The sequence below is a fragment of the Alternaria viburni genome (assembly GCF_023758015.1).
Source record: "Alternaria viburni strain BMP 2772 chromosome Unknown scaffold_26, whole genome shotgun sequence".
Classification (NCBI taxonomy): domain Eukaryota; kingdom Fungi; phylum Ascomycota; class Dothideomycetes; order Pleosporales; family Pleosporaceae; genus Alternaria; species Alternaria viburni.
Genome location: NW_026055795.1, coordinates 506,866 through 526,026, shown reverse-complemented (window position 1 = coordinate 526,026; position 19,161 = coordinate 506,866). Strand labels below are relative to the sequence as shown.

The window sequence follows — 19,161 nt, the reverse complement described above, 5'->3', positions numbered from 1 at the left end:
GGTACAGACCTGAGCGACCAAGATGAGGAAACCCACTCCCAAGGACCTTCGCGCACAAATACGCCGGCCCCGAACCCAGACTCACTTAGATCTTCGTCTTTCACTAACGACGACGTTTATCTCACACCACACCCATTTTCGCCGCTCTTCATGTCCAACGCACCCCACCCCGCGCCAACAAGCGCAAGCAATCCACCAAACTCCCAAGAGAGTCGCAAAATGGCAAACATCAAGTACGTAACGAAACGCTCTGGCGACGAACAGCAGCCCCAAGCAGCGCCAGTAGTACGCGACTTCGCCATGCGCCCTAGCAGGACCTCTCAGCGCGCAGCAGCTTCTGAACCCGAACCTGAGCCCACACATGTCCCTCAGAAGCCAGCGGCGTTCCCTTCGCTACCAGCCAACACTCCACCACCGCCGTTTGACCCGAAATTCTCGGGTCATGGTATGAGAGAGCTGATGGCGGCTATCGAGACCGGCGACAAGACGCGCATGGAACACATCAAAGACCACTTCAAGATTGAATACGAGGCGGGTAAAGATCCCTGGTATGTGGCCTTGAGGCGTCGCTGGGACCCTAAGATGGTCGATTCCAAGGTACGTGAAAACTGAACACCCTGGAGCCGACGTTGGCCTTAGACCGCCTACTTTGCATGTTTCCATCTTGATGTAGGCTCTGCAATTATTCATGAGGCTAACATACAATGGAGGTCACATTCGAATCTCTATGGACATCACTACGCCAGACCATCATCGAGCAGATAAAGGACGACTTCATTCCCGGCACCTATATCAGTCGCTTCTACCCCGTATGCTGCATTCTGAGCCTCTCCAAGGCGAAGCTGGATACGATTATGGCAGAGAACGCCGCAGTATGGGAGACCGAGGCTGAGATCCCACAATACTTCAAAGACTACAGAAAACGATACTCCAATGCCATCATCGATCCGGATGAGCCTCCCCCCACCGAAGTAGTGAGGGCGATCAGGTTCTTGAGACAGCAGAGGCTTCCTGTTAGTTTGTTGGGCGAGTGGCAGGCACTGCCGGGACCTGAAGTATTTCACCATCCTCACATGTTTCACCTTCCCACTGTACAACGTAGTAACGATCGGTAGGCGTTTCATCAGCCTTCAGATAATGAAGTAGCAGAATCAATGGATGAAGTTAACCCGGTTTTCCGTTCTCAAAAGCGTAAAAGTAAACAACCAAACCACCTTTCGTGGAGACAGACCCGCAAGCTGTTAAAACGTGCTGAAGGACGGGAGGTTCGACAAGCCGCAGAAAGGCAAGAAGCATCTAAAAAGCGGCGGCAAGAGCGATGCCAAAAGTGTGACAAGGAAGGCCATACATTGTTGGAACTCGACGAGAGAGGAGTATATAAAGTAAGTAACCCGTGCCCCCAGCCTTGTCGAGCGCACGAAATAACTGAGCTGACCCTATCAAAAGTGTCCCGCGCGCCGACAAGAAGTCCTGCAACACCAGACAGAAGTCGACACCCTCCGCGCACAAGGCAACGCTGAATATGCAGCGCTCGATCAACGTGAGCAAGAAGACCACACAATCAAAAGCCACACTTCCTAACCTACCTTAGCCCCCGGTCCCATGGACGCCGCCCCACTCCTCGAATACTTTCACAAATTGAAAGCCAACCCAAACTCAAATCCATGCCTCGCCCGGCAAGCAAACCCAGCCGCACACAATCCATACATGTCTACAGACCCCAGAGACCCATTCTATCTACTAGATTGCTTCGGACAACTTCTGACTCCTCCACCGAGTCCCTTTACCAAAGCGGGTTCAGCGAAAAGCAGTTTCTCAGGCAGTCTCTCAGACATGGGGGAGCGCTATAGCACACCGTCCCCACTGCTACAAGAATTGTCCGCGTACACACTGCCAGATCCGCCCGTTTGGCCGAATGCGGATCACTTAGCTGGTGTACGTATGCCTGTGCAAGAACAACAACAACAACAACAACAACAAACCTCGCAGCAATCTGGACCGGCGCGACACGTACCGGCGCAACACGTACCGGCGCAACAAATTTCGGCACAGAATCTACCGGCACAGCATCCACAAGCACAACCCATACTAGCACCCCACATACCCAAGAAACGCGGCCCATATAAGACAAAGGACAAGTCTCTTAAAGCGGCTAGGATCTCGCCGGAAAACAGAGTAGTGGGTAGAGGCGGCATGGTCAGTTTGGGTCACTCGAAAGAGGTGACGGATATGCTCAAGGCGCAGGCAGAGGCGCAGGCACAAGCATCATCACAGGCGCAGGTACAAACACCGGTGCAAACACAACTTCAAGCACAAGTCCAACTCCAACCCCAAGCACCGGCACAGCCTCGGAACGAGGAAGTACAGAAGGAAGTTGAGACGAAGCTAGATACGCCGCTGTTAACAGATACCACATCGATAGATGAGAATAAGAATGAGCCGATGGATAGAGGTGCGGTACTGCCGCCGTGTCCGTTCACGAATCAGACGGGTACAGCGACAGTGCAGGAGCAGGGAGATGTGTCGATGGTGGGTAAGACAGCGGACGGCCGTGAGAAGGGGAAGGGGAGGGCGGTGCAGATGTAGGTGGAGGAGGACGAGGTGCTGGAGACGGATCTCCCGCTGTGTTAGAACATGAGATGGTGGTTTAGACTAGGGGTTTGGATGGGAAGAGGTATCGTATCGCATCGTTAGAGACACCCAACACTCATATTGTTAGGTCTCGATACCCAATACCATCATTGATTAGCATTCAGATGTGTTTCTGTACACTTCACGTCACCGTAATCGCAACGTGTGTTAAAGCGTGAATATTTTCATTCTTGATCCAAGTGGGTATAATGCGTCCGTCATCTATATCGTTTCCAAAAACCTTCCCGCCAGAACTCCTTGCCACGACCTCCATTCGGCATCCGTTAATGCAGATGTCAATCAGCTAAACTGATCGCCATGCTCACTCTCGCCTCCAACACGGCGCCCAGCTATCCTTCCTTGGCTCAACTTCCACCGCCACCGTCGTTCACGCTCGTCCTTCTCCCTCTGTTCTCGTTGAGCTTTCTTACGTTCGTATACAGCGCGGACGGTGCGTTTTGTGCGTTCAGCGCCTTCACTGTAGTTGGCACGAGCGAGATTCACAACACTATCGATTTGCTCGGGTGTGTAGACGAAATTCCAGGTCGACATGAAATCGCTGACCTTGGGGTCAACACCGGGCACCTTTGGGTTGGCGAGGAAGGGGAAGTAGATGACGGTGATGCCAGAGGCAGGGTGCATGAGTTCCCAGTCCTCGTCCACTTGTTTCGAAATTGGGTGTTCAGTGTCAGATTCGCGCTCTTCGGTGGTACCGACCCAGATGTTGCAGTAGCCTAGGTCTTTGCTCTTCTTGCTGTCCTTGTTTTCGTCGGCGCTTTTGTCTTTGGCTTCTTCGAATTTGGTTTGGGCTTGTTGTTCGGTCTTGGCTTGTGCTCGTTCGAGATCTTCCTGGAGGTCTTCCATGGGTTCGTTGTCTGGTGGCCAGCCAGCGCCGACGGGCCATCCCTTGATGCCGCGCTGGCGGGCGTAACCATCAGCAACCTTGAGCCAGTTGTCGGTTTTGACATCGGCGGAAGCGTCGAAAGCGACGAGAATGTCAACGTTGCGTCCAGGTCGGAGAAGAGGATAGATGGGTAGATTGTTGGACATTCCCGCATCCATGAACTGGAAGTTCTTTTGTTCGAAGATGCTTTCAGGACATGATGGGGGGAGAAGCTCGCGCATACCGAGGGCGTAGTTGGGCATGGCGGCAGGGTCGATCGGATGTACTTTGACGAGATCATCATCGCGCTCAGCGATCATGGCGTCAATACTGCTGCCGAGTCCTGTGATACTGCGCATGAGGGGTCGGATCTCTCGGTAGTAGTGTGAGAGGGTCGCACAAAAGGCAGATCCCCAGATACCCATGAGCAACGGAACGCGCACTTCGGGCAGAGCCAGGCCATTCTCCCGCCAGACTGTGCGTCCATTTTCGAACTGACGGCCCATTGCCCAGGTGGGTATGCCAGAAGAGAGCTCCTCGCACCACATCTCGTACGGCGTGAATTCGAACCATTGGAACCAAGCTTCTTTTCTTGCCTTTGCTTCGGCTGCGATGCGGTCTGTTGTGTCTCCTTGCTCGGCGAGCGGTATTTCGTGCCGTACCGCAGTGTAGATGGGTAGTGGATGTGCTCCGTTGTCCGTATAGCGTCGCTGGTTCGAGACCTTGAAGTCGTATTCGCTGACAGAGAGTTCGCCTTTAGGTACGAGCAGGCGGGCGGCGAGTAGTGCGCCGTAGATGTCAACCAATCCGAAGTCAGCATCCGGGATGCCCTTTGCCTTCTCGACAAGTCCGCTCAGGAGATATTTGTTGGTGGGTGCGCTGACAAGTAGTTCGAGCGCATCGGCCGGGAAGGCAATGTGCACGCCGAGGCGGTTCTTGAGGTGTCTGATCATGCGAGCGTGGCTACGTTGGGTGAGGTCCGAGTAGTAGAGGGTCTGTAGCCAGCAGCTGCCACTGACACCAGCCGTGTAGGTGACGCAGTCGAAGAGGCCATGTTCCTTCGAGGAGAGGTACGACGATGTGCCTGCCACGAGCGCACGCAACCCTCCACCAGAACCGCACATGGCAATGACGGGCACGTCATCGGGATGTATCTGCGCTTCGGGAATGTCGAGGTATCGCGCAAGTGCGGCCTTGGTGAACTGAGCCCTCTGCTTCAGAAATGCCTTTTCTTCCTCACACAGCTCGTCCGAAACCCTCACAGAGGCATCCCATATGATCTCGGGGTTGATCTCAGGATCATTGGCTTCGTACCAGATCTCTTCGGCGAGCGAGCCCGGTGCCATGGAGAGCTCATCCTGGAGTTTGCGGATGAAGCCAGGGAGGACCTTGACCCAATTCGGCACGATGTAGTCGATGATGGTATCACCGAGCTTGGAAGGCGACGGGGAGGCGGGGAACTTGCTCGTGATGGTCTGCCAGGCTGACTTGCTCTGGCCGGCTTCCTCGTCCTCCTCGCTGTAGCCCTTGGCAACACGCGTCTGCGATGGCGCGTCCTGCTCACCTGACTTGTGCTCGCCTTCCTCATTCACCTGCCTCTCGGCGTCTCCGACCGAAGTGGTCTCGGTTTGTTTGTCATTGCCGCCGAAGAAGTATCGCTTGAGGGAAGGCGCGTCTAGATGGATGGGACGGAAGAGTGGGTACGGCGACGACGCAGAAGAGAGATAGCCAGTCGCAGCAGTCGCGAGGAGACACGGAGGACCGTACCGCAGGCCGAGGGTAGCAGCCTTGGATCGCTGGGAGAACGGGTGCTTCGTGTGCAGGCTGGCGCTATTAGCAGGGGCATACAATGGGTGGTGTGTTAGCTTACCCACGACGCGTCCCCCGCAGCGAGAAATGGCCCAGGTTGCGCGTGTTCCTATAGCCGGCCATGCGCGTAATTGAGTCAGAAAAGGCAATGGGAGTGGGATGGAGGTGCCGTGCGAGCCTGGCACATGGGGAAATGCGCAAAGCCCACCGTCGCCCATGGGAATGCGTTAAGCATGACGGAGCATGTAACCTGCTTTGAGCCCGCAAAATTCCGCCAGAACTGGTTTCGGCATGACGCCAGCCGAATCACTGCCCGCTCAACGTCTGCCAAGCCATGCAGGAACGCTGAATCTGCCGCCAATCAACCCATGTCTCCACTATCCACTTCAAAGACACCACCTGCATCAGGATGTGCGACTTTCACGTACTACACGTATTCGGTCCTTGCACACCGTCGGTCAACGGGTTCTGCTAGTATCACGTCAGCCGCTTTGGTTGCTCACAGACAGACATGCTTCAGCACCCATTCGCTACCAGCATACAGATGTCTTTATTTTCGACTGATGCAACAACAGTCATTGAGACTGCAGCTTTCTCCAGTTTCCTGCCAATCCTGACGCGCTTGGTATGACTAATCCTACTCTCCAGTAAGAGTGCGGAGAATTCCCAATCCCCTCACTCACCTGTATGTACCTCAGAGCATATCGAACATGACAAGTAAAGGGTATCATGAGTCGGAACATCTCCCTTCTCTCACCTCTCATCCTGAGATCGGGCTGTATGTCATGCCTCGGGACGCTACTTAAGCTCTCTCAACTCAAGCCTTCTTCTTCTTCTCCTCTACAATCCACTCTCATCGACCATACTTTCTCTTGAATCATTGATACGCCCAATACTCTTTCAGCTCGATTGGGCAGCTTGTTCCTGATTCAACTCGTACAATAGCCTCCAAGATACGATGGCATTTCGAGCATCGACAAGACCGCCTGGTCGGAGCCAAACACCTTCCCAGAAACGGGACCTTATCGCCATGCACAATGCGACAATTGACGAAGAACTTGCCAACAACCGCTGGTATGCCTTGAAGCAAGAGGAGGTCAAGGTCTTGGTCAAAGAATTGTGTGACAAGCTCACGAGTGCGATGCAGAAGTATTCGTCCGTCGACCAACGCTTCCAGGATTTGATTGATGCAGCAAAAATCGCAAGAAAACTACCTGACATCAGGCATTACAGTGTGGCAGTACTTGGCGAGCAAGGTATTGGCAAGAGCTCCCTCATCAACGCACTACTCGATCGAGGCCTTCTGGACCGATCAGGTTCGTCAAAAGCATGCACCGCTTATGCAACTGTACTTGAGTATAAGCCCGGAGCTACTGACCACACCACTCTGAGCGATCTTCTAGTTGTGTTCTTCACCAAAGAGGAGATCCGAGATTCTATCAAGGAACAAATGAATCACTGGGTCGAGGTCTATCCTGGCGTTGATGTTAATCGCCAGCCCCTCCGAGGCGAAGACGAAAACGATCCCGACGACGAGATTGCTACTCCAATGCCACATAAAAAGTTATCCAAGACGATGTCGCGTGCAATCGCTACTGCAAAAGAATTCTTCGAGATCATCTTCAATGTGCAGAAAGATAAGCAAGCAGGTGTCGAGCTTGAGAGGGAACTCTATCACACGAACATCAAAGAGGGAAACTTCTTGAACGATTGTTGCAGACGAGCCAATGATCGATTCACCCAACTTGCCACAGAGATGAGCGAGGTGAACCTTGAAACTCGGACCGCACATTTCAAGAACATTCCTGACACCAGGCTTGGGAGGAAAACAAGTAAGATCAAGGAGCTGTGGCCGTTCGTGAAGGTTGTGACCATTGCGACTGGTCACATACTATTCCGACATGGTTTACGTCTCTTTGACTTGCCAGGTAAGTCAACAGGTATCTTAGGACGACGTCAAGCTGACGAGAATAGGTTATGGTGATATGAGTCAGTTGCGTGAAGGCGTCATCAACAGCTTCCGCTGGAAGGCTGACTTCGAGATGGTGGTTGCGCCATGTTCTCGACTGCAGACCAGTGTCCTACATGATGAATATATTGATCGATCGATCCACCTCAAAGGAGCGAACAAGACTATATTAGTCATGAACAAGTCCGATGTCAGCTGAAGCCTTTGCTCTACTGGAGTATCCAACTGACATGTCTTTCAGGAACTCATCAACGAAGACAACATGGGCACACAGATTCGACAGATCAACGAACACCCATTCCCAGCTCTGAACGCACGATTAGAGACCATTGACAGTCTCTACGAAGAGGGGGATGCCGATGATTATGTCATCTCCGACATGCTAGACGATTTACTGAGAGAAGCCACGATTGCTTACATAAAGTATGAGACAGCAAATGTGCAGAGACAAATGCAGCCTAAGGGAATCAAGGTTTTCTCGGTATCCGCACTCGCCTACACCTCATCGAGAAGTCGCATTCAGAGAGACACTCCAATTCTTGACGATACTACGGCCGGTATCTACGCGTTGAGACACTTCCTTGCTACGTTGTCGGCGACCACCAACTACCAGAATTTCTATGAACATGTTCACGAAAAGCTACCATCATTCCGAAGACAAGCTGAACGACCTTTGGAGAAGCACATAGAAGACAAGAGCTATGCTAAGATGCGACGCGACTTGAAGGCTCAGATCGGACCACTTCGGAACACCTTAAAAGATTTGACTGGCAGTCCCCTGCAGTCTCTGGTAGGAAAGCCATGGTCTCAAAACGAGAAACAAAGTATCATAAGTGGCATACAGCGGCTAGTGCAGAACTCATGGGTTCATCCTTTGATCTACTACCCGAGCTTTGCAAAAATGCTTGCGGAGAACGGCAAACCAGTCTCCGGACAATTTAAGGGTTACAACATGAACTACGAGCTCCTTGGTACCATGAAGGGGTTTCTGGACAAATGGTATAACAACTTGGACGCCAGCACCGCGGACTTCGCTATGAGTTTGTGTAGGGTGCTTCAAAAGCTGTTGCAGGAAACTCGATCGGCCATCTCCCAGTCATCCGCACACTCGGCTCTGAAGCTAAGAGCTACTGAAGAGTTGGCCCTCGTAGAACGACGCATCCAAGCGGCATATGACATGCTGCTCGCTAGTCTTCGCGTCTCACTTGGAGAGACCCATCTGCGATTTACCACGGAGATCGATATCTACTGTCCCATAGCAACTGCAATGAAGGCATCCTACGACCGAGTCTCCGATCGAAATCTGGTTGGCGCTGGCCCAGGAATCTACAAAAGACAACGACAAGCTCTGCAGAACTCGATCATCGGCAACCCAATCTTTGGAAACTATGGCTATGGTCCCCCCAGTGAGGCATTGCGTCCGCTTCTCAAGAACATCGAGGAAAAAATCCAAACCCAGCAGAGAGATGCGTGGAAGACCGATTGCGAGGCCTTCGTCACCGGCGCCGTTGAGCTAGTTGAGGGGTTCTCGAGCACTGCTGAACAGCTTCTCATGAATTCCTCGTATGTGACCGAAGAGCACAAACAGGCTCGTGGCGAGCTGAGGAAGCTACTCAATGATTTCGATATGAGCCTTGAAGATATCCAGGGCCGATTCATCGGAGAAGAGGAGCACACTGGAAAGAAGGTCAAGCGCGAGGAGACGGAAGACGAGGCATTAGTCGCACCATCTGCTCTCGATCCGCTGATCCCTTCAGTACCGATCTCGCAGGATGAACGTTGGACTCAGTTCCGCGAGTGGTTTGGTGGCGGTCGCCCTGGACAGTGATAGTGAACTGCGTTTTGTCTTGACTTGCAGATTGGATGCGTATGCGTCACATGGCTTCATTTCCTGCTTTCACCATTACTCCTTCGATTTTGTCTTTTCCCGCGTTTTCATGACTTGAGAAGTCCATCAGCTCGGCAAGCGACCATCATTACTCCATCTTCATTCTTTCAAGTATCATCGATGCCCTGACGAGCATTTCACGTGCATGGAATGAAAAGCATAATGGCTTCTGCGCATATAGTTTACTCACTTAGTACTCAATTGTATACCCTTGTACAACATCCGTCTGTGCTCATATGCGCCACAGTGGTACTCGAATGCAAGGCGCATACGCGTCGCCGAAACATATGTGATACGCAGACAGCGGGTTTCCGGTGACATGCGAGGCGGATTAGCGCATGTACCCGCTGTGACAAACGTCATTCTGGGGTATCAAAGCCCGCAGATAAATTGACCGCCGTGCAGTTCTACATATTACAAGCATGCGTTGCGTGAACCCACGATGAGTAACTCGACTGCGCGGCTTATCGTAAAGTGAAAGGTGTCGAGATGATCTACGCTGGACCCTGGCCGTCTTAGCGTTGCCTCCGCGACAGCTCTCCGCAAGCATCCCCTCCCACATCATCCTATACCGCGGCGTCGTATTCCCCCATTGGATATTCTTTCGTTTGTACAAACATATGCTGTACTTCATGTTCGCTTCATTATTACCCGCCCGTTTGATATAATCGAGGTCGTCCTCGCCGCCGAACGCGCGTACACGTAGCCCTCGAGGCAGTTGCGCATCTATCCAGCAGTCGCCATGGTCGCCCCTCGGAAAGCCGCGCTCCTGGAGGAGAGCGCGGAGGTCGAAGTTCTCTTCGCCAACATGGAGAAGATGAAGACCCTCACCAAAAAGATTCAAGGCTCCGTCAATAGGCTCGATGCGAGCGGAAAGGCAGTCCAGGAAGCAATCGGCCCAATCTACGGCAACACGCAAAAGCTACAGATAGCGAACAACAACGTCGACCGTATAATAGACGCGATCGACCGCCTCCGAGCCCCGCGCGAGGAAAGTGCAAAGGAAGAGAGGATTATCCGCGCCGGACCTGGACGAGGAGACCTGGACGGCTACATTGCTTCGCTCGACCGCACCAACATGAGTCTCGCAGACCTCAAGCGCACCAACCTTCGCTCCAACGAACAGGCCATTGCAGAGCTTAGTGGGCTCTTGAAGTTGGGCAACAAGCAATTGGAGGATGTGTTCCGCGGCATACTGCAGGACAGCGCGAGAGAAAAGGTTCAGGCCTTGGAATACGTCGCAAAGCGTATGTCACTCATGTACTGCGGTTAGGGAGATACTGACACTGCATAGAAAATCCCTTCCCTCGCATGCCTCAAGATAAGCTCCAGAGCCTGCGCAGCATCAACTCGCACATTTCCAAGTCCTTCGCCCAGTTATCGCAGATCGATCTTTCGCAGACCCCCACACGAAGAATATACGCAGACGTCCGGGGCGAATACCTTGAGAGCGCACTGAGGAGTCTCATGCAGGCGACCATCAGCACAGCCAGGAAGGTGCAGGCAGATGCGCTGTACAAGAAGGGTACTAATGGTATCGGCACATACGTCCAAGCGATAGAGGGCCTGTTCGTGGCGGAGTTCGACAACCTGAATTACGTCTTCGACAGAGAGGAATGGGCCGATGTCTACGAGTCAACGTGCCAGGTCCCGCTGCAGGACTTTAGCAAGACCCTACGCGAGCTGAACGGGCATATTCAGAAGAACCTGCTGACGGACTGCTTTCTGGGATACGAGATCTGCGGGTTGGTCCGGACTCTGTCGATGCGGCTGCAGAAGCAGACTGGCGCCCTGAAGGATCAGATCTACGACAGTGTGAAGCCGGTTCGGGAGACGTCGAAAACGTCTCTGAGCAAGATGCTCGAAGACACACGGTCAAAAACACAAGGTCTCATTGCGCTTCCTATCGACGGCGGCCCGGTGGACATTACAACGCAGACGATGCGACGCTTGCAAGAGATGACCAACTACCTCGAGCCTCTCGCGTCGATATTGGCATCTTTGGGAGAGGGCGGTTGGAACTCTGGATCGGCTAACAACTCATCCACGACTTTGGATGTTGGCCCAGACGGCGTGAAACTGTTCGGGTCATATGCGGCGGATACTGTCGACACACTTCTGCAGAACCTGATTGGCAAGGCAAAGACACTACTGAAGGGCAAGAACCTACAAGGCGTCTTCATGGCCAACAATATCGCTATCATCACACGCATCATTCGCTCTTCAGAACTCGCACCGCTCATGGACAGCTACTCCAAGAAGCTGGCAGACTGGCGTAAGCAAGGCACGGCCATGTATCTTGAAGCATGGCGTGAGCCGTCAGGGTACCTACTGGATGTACAGTACACAAACCGTAGCAAGGAACGCCCAACGTCAGGCGGTGCAGATTCGGCAGCTATCGTAAAGTCTCTCAGCTCCAAGGACAAGGATGCAATCAAGGAGAAGTTCAAGAACTTCAACACAAGCTTCGACGATCTCGTCACACGACACAAGGCGTACGCAATGGAGCCCGAAGTGCGGAACCAGCTTTCCAAGGAAGTACAGAACATCATCGAGCCCCTGTACAACCGGTTCTACGACCGCTACCGGGAGATCGACAAGGGGAAGGGCAAGTACGTCAAGTACGACAAGACCGAGTTGAACAGGGCATTGGCGAGCTTTGCATAGCGAGGTGCTGCGGCGTTGGATTGGAGTTGTTTGCTTGGGACATGCGCAAAATACCCTTTGATTTGCATAGATAAGACGATGAACTGGATATGGGTATGCCGATGGTCGGGATGGACGCGATGTAATTGGATAGGTGTCGAGTCTTACATCCCGCGTCCTGTGGTGCCACGCTGCAGCAGCGTGAGCGGCAGCCTTGGGGTGCGACAGCGGTGTCAGGGTTGAGTCAGATAGTCGTGAGGAAGCAACGACCGCTTAATGTCTAGTCAACGCGTTGCTCGTGCCTTCTAATTACCCACACGTGACCCTACCTCTTTGGGAAGCACGGTTCGCGACTGCCTCTTGCAGCAGTGCACAAGAGCACAAAATCTTCAACAACGTGAAAGGTGTCAACTGCATCCCTCCTACACTCTCCCTCACCCGCGCTGCTCCCACTCGTGTGTGTTATTTCCAGCGGTATTCGACGCCGGCTCGCTGCTAGTGGTGACGCGGGGATTTTTGGTCTAGTGCCCATTGCTTCGGCGTTGCTCCAATCGCGCCCATCCCTGTGCGGACCCCTTTCCTCCACCCAGCGACGGACGGCACCACGACTTCCCTTTCCAACGTCGCAGCCTCCGGACAACCACGCCATTTTCCTTCGCAGCCATCTGCACCACCTTCAATTCATTGCTTTGAGTGCATCACTCACTCGAGAGCATAACTACCGCTGACTGGTACGCCGCCCTTCCCTCACGCCTGTCTCACTTTATTTCTCCCGATCTGGGCTCGGTCGCGTTGTTACATTTGTTTAGCAGCCACGCAGCCAGCACCAGCACGCATTGAGAGCCTCCGCTGACATCGCTCCCTCATCTGCAGAAGTCCCTCACTTGACGACCCATCGTCCGTTTCTACTACACTATTTACACCATGGGTAAGGAGCTCTCCCCGACCCCCGTCTCGCGACATCAACAACTACACCTCAGCCACGGCATCATTGGCACCTCAGGCACACACGCGGTGGCTCTTGGGCAACGCCAAGCAGGGTCAAGCCTGTTTGACATTGGTCGCTGCTGCCGCGCTCGACGGCCGTGATTTCTCTCCCCTGGCCCCTGGCTAACATTCTGCTGTAGAATCCAACGGTGCTACCTCTCCCGCGCCGCCCACCCGTGCGTCTCCATCGCCCCCAGCGTCGTCCAGCGGATACGGCATGGATCAAACGATGTCGATGTCTAACGGCTCCTCTCCAGCGGTGCACACCATCACGGCGAAGAACCCCAAGGCCGCAGCTGCCATGGCAAACGACATGAACATCGTGCGCAGGAAGCTCACAGGCTACGTCGGTTTTGCGAACCTGCCCAACCAGTGGCACCGCAAGAGTGTGCGCAAGGGATTCAACTTCAACGTCATGGTTGTCGGTACGTGTACCCCCGCCCACGAATTGTCCCTCCGAGCTAACGTGTCATTTCAGGCGAGTCTGGACTCGGAAAGTCGACCCTTGTAAACACGCTCTTCAACACTTCGCTGTACCCGCCCAAGGAGCGCAAGCCCCCCAGTCTCGACATCTCCAAGACCGTATCGATCCAGTCGATTAGCGCCGATATCGAGGAGAACGGTGTCCGCCTGAGGTTAACAGTAGTCGACACACCCGGCTTTGGCGACTTCATCAACAACGATGAGTCCTGGGACCCCATTGTCAAGAACATTGAGCAGCGCTTCGACGCCTACTTGGATGCTGAGAACAAGGTCAACCGCATGAACATTGTCGACAACCGCATCCACGCCGTTGTTTACTTCATCCAGCCCACTGGCCACTCCCTGAAGCCCATCGACATTGAGGTGATGAAGAAGCTCCACACCAAGGTCAACCTGATTCCCGTCATTGCCAAGGCCGACACCGTTACTGACGATGAAATTGATAATTACAAGAAGAGGGTACGTCGCTTCGTCTGCCTATCTAGCACTGCTAACAAGTACAGATTCTTGCAGATATCGCCTACCACAAGATCCAGATCTTCGAGGGCCCACGGTATGAGCTTGACGACGAGGAGACCATTGCGGAGAACCAGGAGATCATGGCCAAGGTTCCCTTCGCCGTTGTCGGTTCCAACACCGAGGTCACGACTGTTGACGGCCGCAAGGTCCGCGGGCGTGCGCTGCCCTGGGGTGTCGTCGAGGTCGACAACGAGGAGCACTGCGACTTTGTCAAGCTGCGCCAGATGCTTATCCGCACCCACATGGAGGAGCTCAAGGAGAACACTAACAACGCTCTGTACGAGAACTACCGTTCCGAGAAGCTTGCACAGATGGGTATCCAACAGGACTCAAGCGTGTTCAAGGAGGTCAACCCTGCCGTCAAGCAAGAGGAGGAGCGCTCGTTGCACGAGGCCAAGCTCCAGAAGATGGAGATGGAAATGAAGATGGTGTTCCAGCAAAAGGTGCAGGAGAAGGAGAGCAAGCTGCGCCAGAGCGAAGAAGAGCTGTACGCCCGTCACAAGGAGATGAAGGACCAGCTAGACCGACAACGACAAGAGCTCGAAGAGAAGAAGGCCCGCATCGAGTCTGGCAGGCCGATCGAAGAGAAGGGCAAGAGAAAGGGTTTCTCCCTCCGCTAAGTCGACACCCCGGCGCCACCCTCGTCCCTCCCCTCCCGCTCCGGACGACACGCGCCTCTCAGCTACCTCTTCTCAGTTCTCTACACCCTCTTACCAGACCTTGTTTAATATAATGCGGCCGACGATACCACTGGGTGCTATCGGTAAAAGGGATAATACACCACGATGGAACATTGGGGACGAAGCACAGCAGTGTTACCTGTTGGTGCCGTCGTCCGGATTGTTGATTGATACCAACGTCTTTGCGCTCCTTTCTGATTCCCTTGCTTCACTTCGGCATTTTCTCTTATTTAGTATTCGGCAGATGTAGTTCGGAGCGAGGAGTGTCGGACAGGTTCTTTTCATGTATTCTACAGACTATCATAAGGCAATTTCATTTGTGGGCTAAAAGCGAAACGCGGCACTGCTAGTGATGTTTCCCAACAAACAAACGAAACTTTGCGAAGAAACAGGAGTGACGACATCGTGCTTGCTGGCCAGACACTTGCGAGCGTGTGAAGAGACCGGCAGCTGGAGGCCTTGCTGGCGGCTGAGAGATCGTCAGGGTTATGTTTGCGCTAGAGGTGCAGTGGGGCTTGTGCCTACCCAGAATTGCAGCTTGCCATGTCGTCACCCCCCAAACGCCCGAATTCTGGTTTACTGCCGCCCGCATTCCTCCCTCTCTAGGAACACACAACCACCATTGCTCTGCTCTCACTCCCCTGCGTCTTTACTCTCCGCAAGCACTGAGCACCGTCACTGAGGTCCCGGACCCGATATCTGCATCGGTAAGTCGACCCCGCCTATCAGGCACGGCGAACATCACGAGCGGGCCCGAACGCTGGGCAGTTCCAGCAGTTGCAGCACCCAGCCACCGCTGTGGACACATTGCACCTCCACTTCCTTCCACGGGCAGCAGATCATTGCTGTCATTTATCTCTCTCTACATTGGGAGCTGCCATTATCTCTCCGACCTTTACTGACGTCCCAAGCTACCCATTACGTAGCCCACACGACAGTACCCAAAATACACACAATGGCCCCTCCACCGCCCGCCTCTATGCCTCTGGGCCAGCGCCTTGCTGCCCTCGCCCAGACTCTGCAGTTTGCTTGGTTCGCCGGACACGTTACGCTGCTGCTCGCTACCCTGCGATACAGCTTGTCGTACATCACTTTCAACTACTACTCGCGATGGGCGTCCTTCTCCTACCGCACCGCCTTCCTGTCGGCGTGCGTCACATATGGCATTGTCGTCTACAAGGCCTACCGCGCCCGCATGAGGGCAGGCAAGCAGGGTGGTGTCGTCGCTCTCGCTACCGATGAGAACGTCCAATACTTGAGTAAGTCCTCTGCGAGCTGTCGCCTCGTCTCCGCGCAGCACGTGCTAACCGCCTGGTAGTCATGGGCCTTGTGTGGCTCTTCTCCCGCCAGATCCCCCTTGCCATACTCCCCTTCTCCGTATACTCCGTCTTCCACGTCGCTACCTACGTGCGCTCCAACCTTCTGCCCACCATCCAGCCCCCACCTGCGGCTGCGGCCGGCGCCAAGCCCCAAGGCTCCGCTGCCTCCGAGGCTATTGGCAAGTTCGTCAAGGAGTACTACGATGGCTCCATGACTCTTGTCGCCCTGCTCGAGATCTTCCTGTGGTTCCGCGTCCTCGGCTCTGCCATGCTCTTCCAGAAGGGCTCATGGATCCTGCTCGCTGTCTACACCGTCTTCTTCCGCGCTCGCGTTGCGCAGAGCAGCTTCGTCCAGGAGGCTATCAACCAGCTCACTGCCCGCATTGACGCTCAGCTTGCCAACCAGAGCACTCCTCCTGCTGCTAAGCAGGGCTGGGGAACCTTCAAGAACATTGTTCGCCAGGCTGCTGATGCCACCGACATCCGCAGGTACGTTGGTGGCCAGCCCGGCGCTGCCCCCAAGAAGGCCCAGTAAGCGTTTCGCTCTTTTTACAACGATGTGCCTACCTCCAATAGCGCACGACAATATACGTGTTGGAGGATCATGGTGCGAATCTTGACGACGGTACGGCAGTCATGACGAAGAAGACAATAGACATGTTTGCGTCGCTTGTGGACGATGAAAGGAAAGAAAAGTGCGTGAGGTGGAATCTGGTCGTTTAACGATATCCCAAATGTGCGAGGCTAGTTCAGTTTGGAGTGAATGGTAGGATGGTAGGATAGTAGTATGAGTTGGAAGATTAGGTGATGGTGGTGGGTTGATCGGTAGGAAGGGTTGACTACTCCTTGTATTCATGGAGAAGCGTGGTGTTTTTGGTCGGTTATCATGTTCGCTATTGCAGTACAAATCAATGTTCGTTATCGTTATTGGTGTTTGTTATGGATGTGACCTTGCTGGATGTGGTGTGTTGACTCTGCTGGAATCATGAAGCATGTTAGTTGTCATGAGATTAATGCGTTGTTTTGTTGTCCCTTCTCATCACGATGTTCTGGCACCTTTGCTCAATGCCGTGCTCATACGTTTTTTGCCAACAGCTTTTCCACTCCAATTGATTTTTCCAACTAGACCTCTCCAAGCGACCATGTAGCAGTCTTGAAGTTCAGCTTTCGCCCAGTACGGTACACAAAGAGCCATGTTTCGCGCGGTCACACTCTCGCTGTGTTTTCGGAAGGAGGTTCAAAGTTACTAGTTGTTACATCAGTGAGAGAACGGGAAATCAAACAGGTGTAGCTGCTTTGGAACGTGTTGATGGAATTAACGTTGGAAGTATTATCCATCTAGAACGCAATACCATGGTAATTGCTGACCGTGCTTTTGTGTGCCAGGAGGTTAAAACAACCCAAATAGGCCCACGAAGTCGAGGGGGAGGAGAATCCCGCATACATTGTAGACGCCGTACATCCGCGTGTGGATTATGTGGTCTTGCGGGTCATATCTTCACCGTCTGTTGCCCGTCATACACACCATACACACCACACACACCACACACACTGCAGACTCTTACATGCCTTATGCTGCTATGCCATTGTATGACACCCATCACGTACCTGCGACTTGGCATGAATGTATGTATGTGTTGTTCAGCCTTGAGCGAAAAAGAAACTATCACCGCCTGACTGCCGGTATAGCCGTTGTTGTGTCGTACGTTTTATCTGCGTTTTGAGATGTGGTGTACTGTGGAAACGATGCGGGGCCAACGGACTTTGAAGGAAGAAGGAAATCCGTTGTTGAGCTGGAGCTGGAGCTTGGGGAGGTGAGTGGATGTGTGTATGCTTGTGTTGGCTGGCATGTGAACATTGAAGACGGTCATCGTGGCTAAAGACCTTGGTAGATACGAGTACTACTACTGGAGACTAAACATGATGTTCACCAAATGTATTGATGAACACTACTTCAAACAGTTATTGTACCTCCTGCAGATATAACGGTGTAGATCATACCGGATCATCTCAGCGAGAAAGAACTTGGTATGTTTTTTGCTTTTTGCGGACTTCGGCCCGTTGACGGGAGGGAAACGTGCATCGTGATGGAGTTGCTATAGCTGCTATGACGAGCGCAGGAAACGAAACTCAGGCATGTGTGGCTCACTGTTTCAGTGAAGATTTACTCAAGCCAACCTTTGCTGTACAGTACGTGATGCAAATAGATGTGTGGTAGCGTGTTCACAAATATGTCTGAATGAGGTTGTGAAAGCGTCAGGAACTGCGCGAGCTGGCAGGTCATCAAGCTTGCGTGATCTGTGTGCATGATGACTGTCGTCTCAAGGGGACCCTATCGGCTCCCAGCTATACTTGGCCTATATTCTGGGCGCAGAAGCATAGTCCATCGGCCTGTCATGGAGTCCAGATGAGTGACTACATGGCTTGCCGTAGCTGGATCTAGGTGCAGTCGAAGCGCTCCTCACAACTGCATCCCGAAGCATTTGGAATACACGCCCATAGTGTTGAGTATGCAGGTACAGCACCAGCTGCCATAGTCATGAAAACCCCCACAGGAGTCCGTGTGACGGTGGTGGAGGATCTAGACGCGGTCGTCCTCTGGCGAGCTAAAGAGATCGAGAACAGCTAGAATCTTCGGGAGGACCCTACGCCACAGGATGACGCTCTCGAACCAAACGGGTGTTCATACACTAGAAGAATTGTGTAGACGTAGTTTAAGCCCTTGTGTTTCAGAAGATTCCGGCGTTGATGATTTGAAGAAATGGTCGCTGGTCGTGGCCTGCCGGCCGTAGGAGAAGGCCGATAGCGTCCATCGGTGAGCCATGACATCTGTCAGCGTCCGTGAGCCAATCCCTCGGACTTGTGAAAGTGTCTCGATCATGCAGCAAGAAGCAAAAAGGGTGCATGGTGCTGAGTGCGAAAAGAGGATGCGAGTGGAGCCTTTGGACCTAGGCCCAGACTCCGAAGCTTCTTGATTGCCTGTACGTGGCCCTCCACGGACAGTGTTGAGGAAAGATTCCATCATCAAGGATCGGAGATGCAAGCTACGCCCATGACGACAATGTCTGCAGACTCGTAGCAACGGGTTCCTGGGAGTGCGGCGGGCGGTGGCTACTTCGTACAAAGCTAGCGCAATCGATAGCATTAGTCGGGCGCAGCTCGTAAAGATGCTGGAGCTACCGGGCAAATGGTGTTTCACGACTCCACGGATGCTAAAGATGGAATTTGTCGACTGTGCGAATATTTTCTCTGTGCGCGAGTATTGGTTTGCTCCACCGGCCCCGTAATAGCATCGGGGAAAATAGACGCGATGGACCGCTTGATACGAGGCGCCGAAGCCGAAATTC

At 53.3% G+C, this 19,161-nt stretch overlaps 7 protein-coding genes across 7 annotated transcripts; 6 read left to right on the top strand and 1 right to left on the bottom strand.

The window, feature by feature from the left end:
* Positions 1-219: 219 nt before the first annotated feature.
* J4E79_009775 (uncharacterized protein) lies at positions 220-1,591 on the top strand (the record flags this gene model as incomplete). Its single annotated transcript, XM_049358617.1, has 4 exons — positions 220-597; positions 711-988; positions 1,266-1,382; positions 1,447-1,591. The coding sequence occupies 4 exons, from the start codon at positions 220-222 to the stop codon at positions 1,589-1,591; spliced, it is 918 nt and encodes a 305-aa protein (XP_049207087.1).
* A 242-nt stretch (positions 1,592-1,833) lies between these two features.
* Positions 1,834-2,586, top strand: J4E79_009774 (uncharacterized protein; the record flags this gene model as incomplete). The annotated part of the gene is made up of 2 exons (XM_049358616.1): positions 1,834-1,935; positions 1,990-2,586. The coding sequence occupies 2 exons, from the start codon at positions 1,834-1,836 to the stop codon at positions 2,584-2,586; spliced, it is 699 nt and encodes a 232-aa protein (XP_049207086.1).
* Positions 2,587-2,931: 345 nt separating this feature from the next.
* On the bottom strand, positions 2,932-5,446 carry J4E79_009773 (uncharacterized protein; the record flags this gene model as incomplete). The annotated part of the gene is made up of 2 exons (XM_049358615.1): positions 2,932-5,338; positions 5,385-5,446. 2 exons carry the CDS (start codon positions 5,444-5,446, stop codon positions 2,932-2,934), a joined length of 2,469 nt encoding a protein of 822 aa, XP_049207085.1.
* A 907-nt stretch (positions 5,447-6,353) lies between these two features.
* Positions 6,354-9,120, top strand: J4E79_009772 (uncharacterized protein; the record flags this gene model as incomplete). Its single annotated transcript, XM_049358614.1, has 3 exons — positions 6,354-7,251; positions 7,298-7,482; positions 7,534-9,120. The coding sequence occupies 3 exons, from the start codon at positions 6,354-6,356 to the stop codon at positions 9,118-9,120; spliced, it is 2,670 nt and encodes an 889-aa protein (XP_049207084.1).
* Positions 9,121-9,922: 802 nt separating this feature from the next.
* On the top strand, positions 9,923-11,847 carry J4E79_009771 (uncharacterized protein; the record flags this gene model as incomplete). The annotated part of the gene is made up of 2 exons (XM_049358613.1): positions 9,923-10,427; positions 10,475-11,847. The coding sequence occupies 2 exons, from the start codon at positions 9,923-9,925 to the stop codon at positions 11,845-11,847; spliced, it is 1,878 nt and encodes a 625-aa protein (XP_049207083.1).
* A 903-nt stretch (positions 11,848-12,750) lies between these two features.
* On the top strand, positions 12,751-14,435 carry J4E79_009770 (uncharacterized protein; the record flags this gene model as incomplete). Its single annotated transcript, XM_049358612.1, has 4 exons — positions 12,751-12,754; positions 12,954-13,238; positions 13,292-13,755; positions 13,800-14,435. The coding sequence occupies 4 exons, from the start codon at positions 12,751-12,753 to the stop codon at positions 14,433-14,435; spliced, it is 1,389 nt and encodes a 462-aa protein (XP_049207082.1).
* Positions 14,436-15,450: 1,015 nt separating this feature from the next.
* Positions 15,451-16,349, top strand: J4E79_009769 (uncharacterized protein; the record flags this gene model as incomplete). The annotated part of the gene is made up of 2 exons (XM_049358611.1): positions 15,451-15,754; positions 15,814-16,349. The coding sequence occupies 2 exons, from the start codon at positions 15,451-15,453 to the stop codon at positions 16,347-16,349; spliced, it is 840 nt and encodes a 279-aa protein (XP_049207081.1).
* Between the last annotated feature and the right edge of the window lie 2,812 nt (positions 16,350-19,161).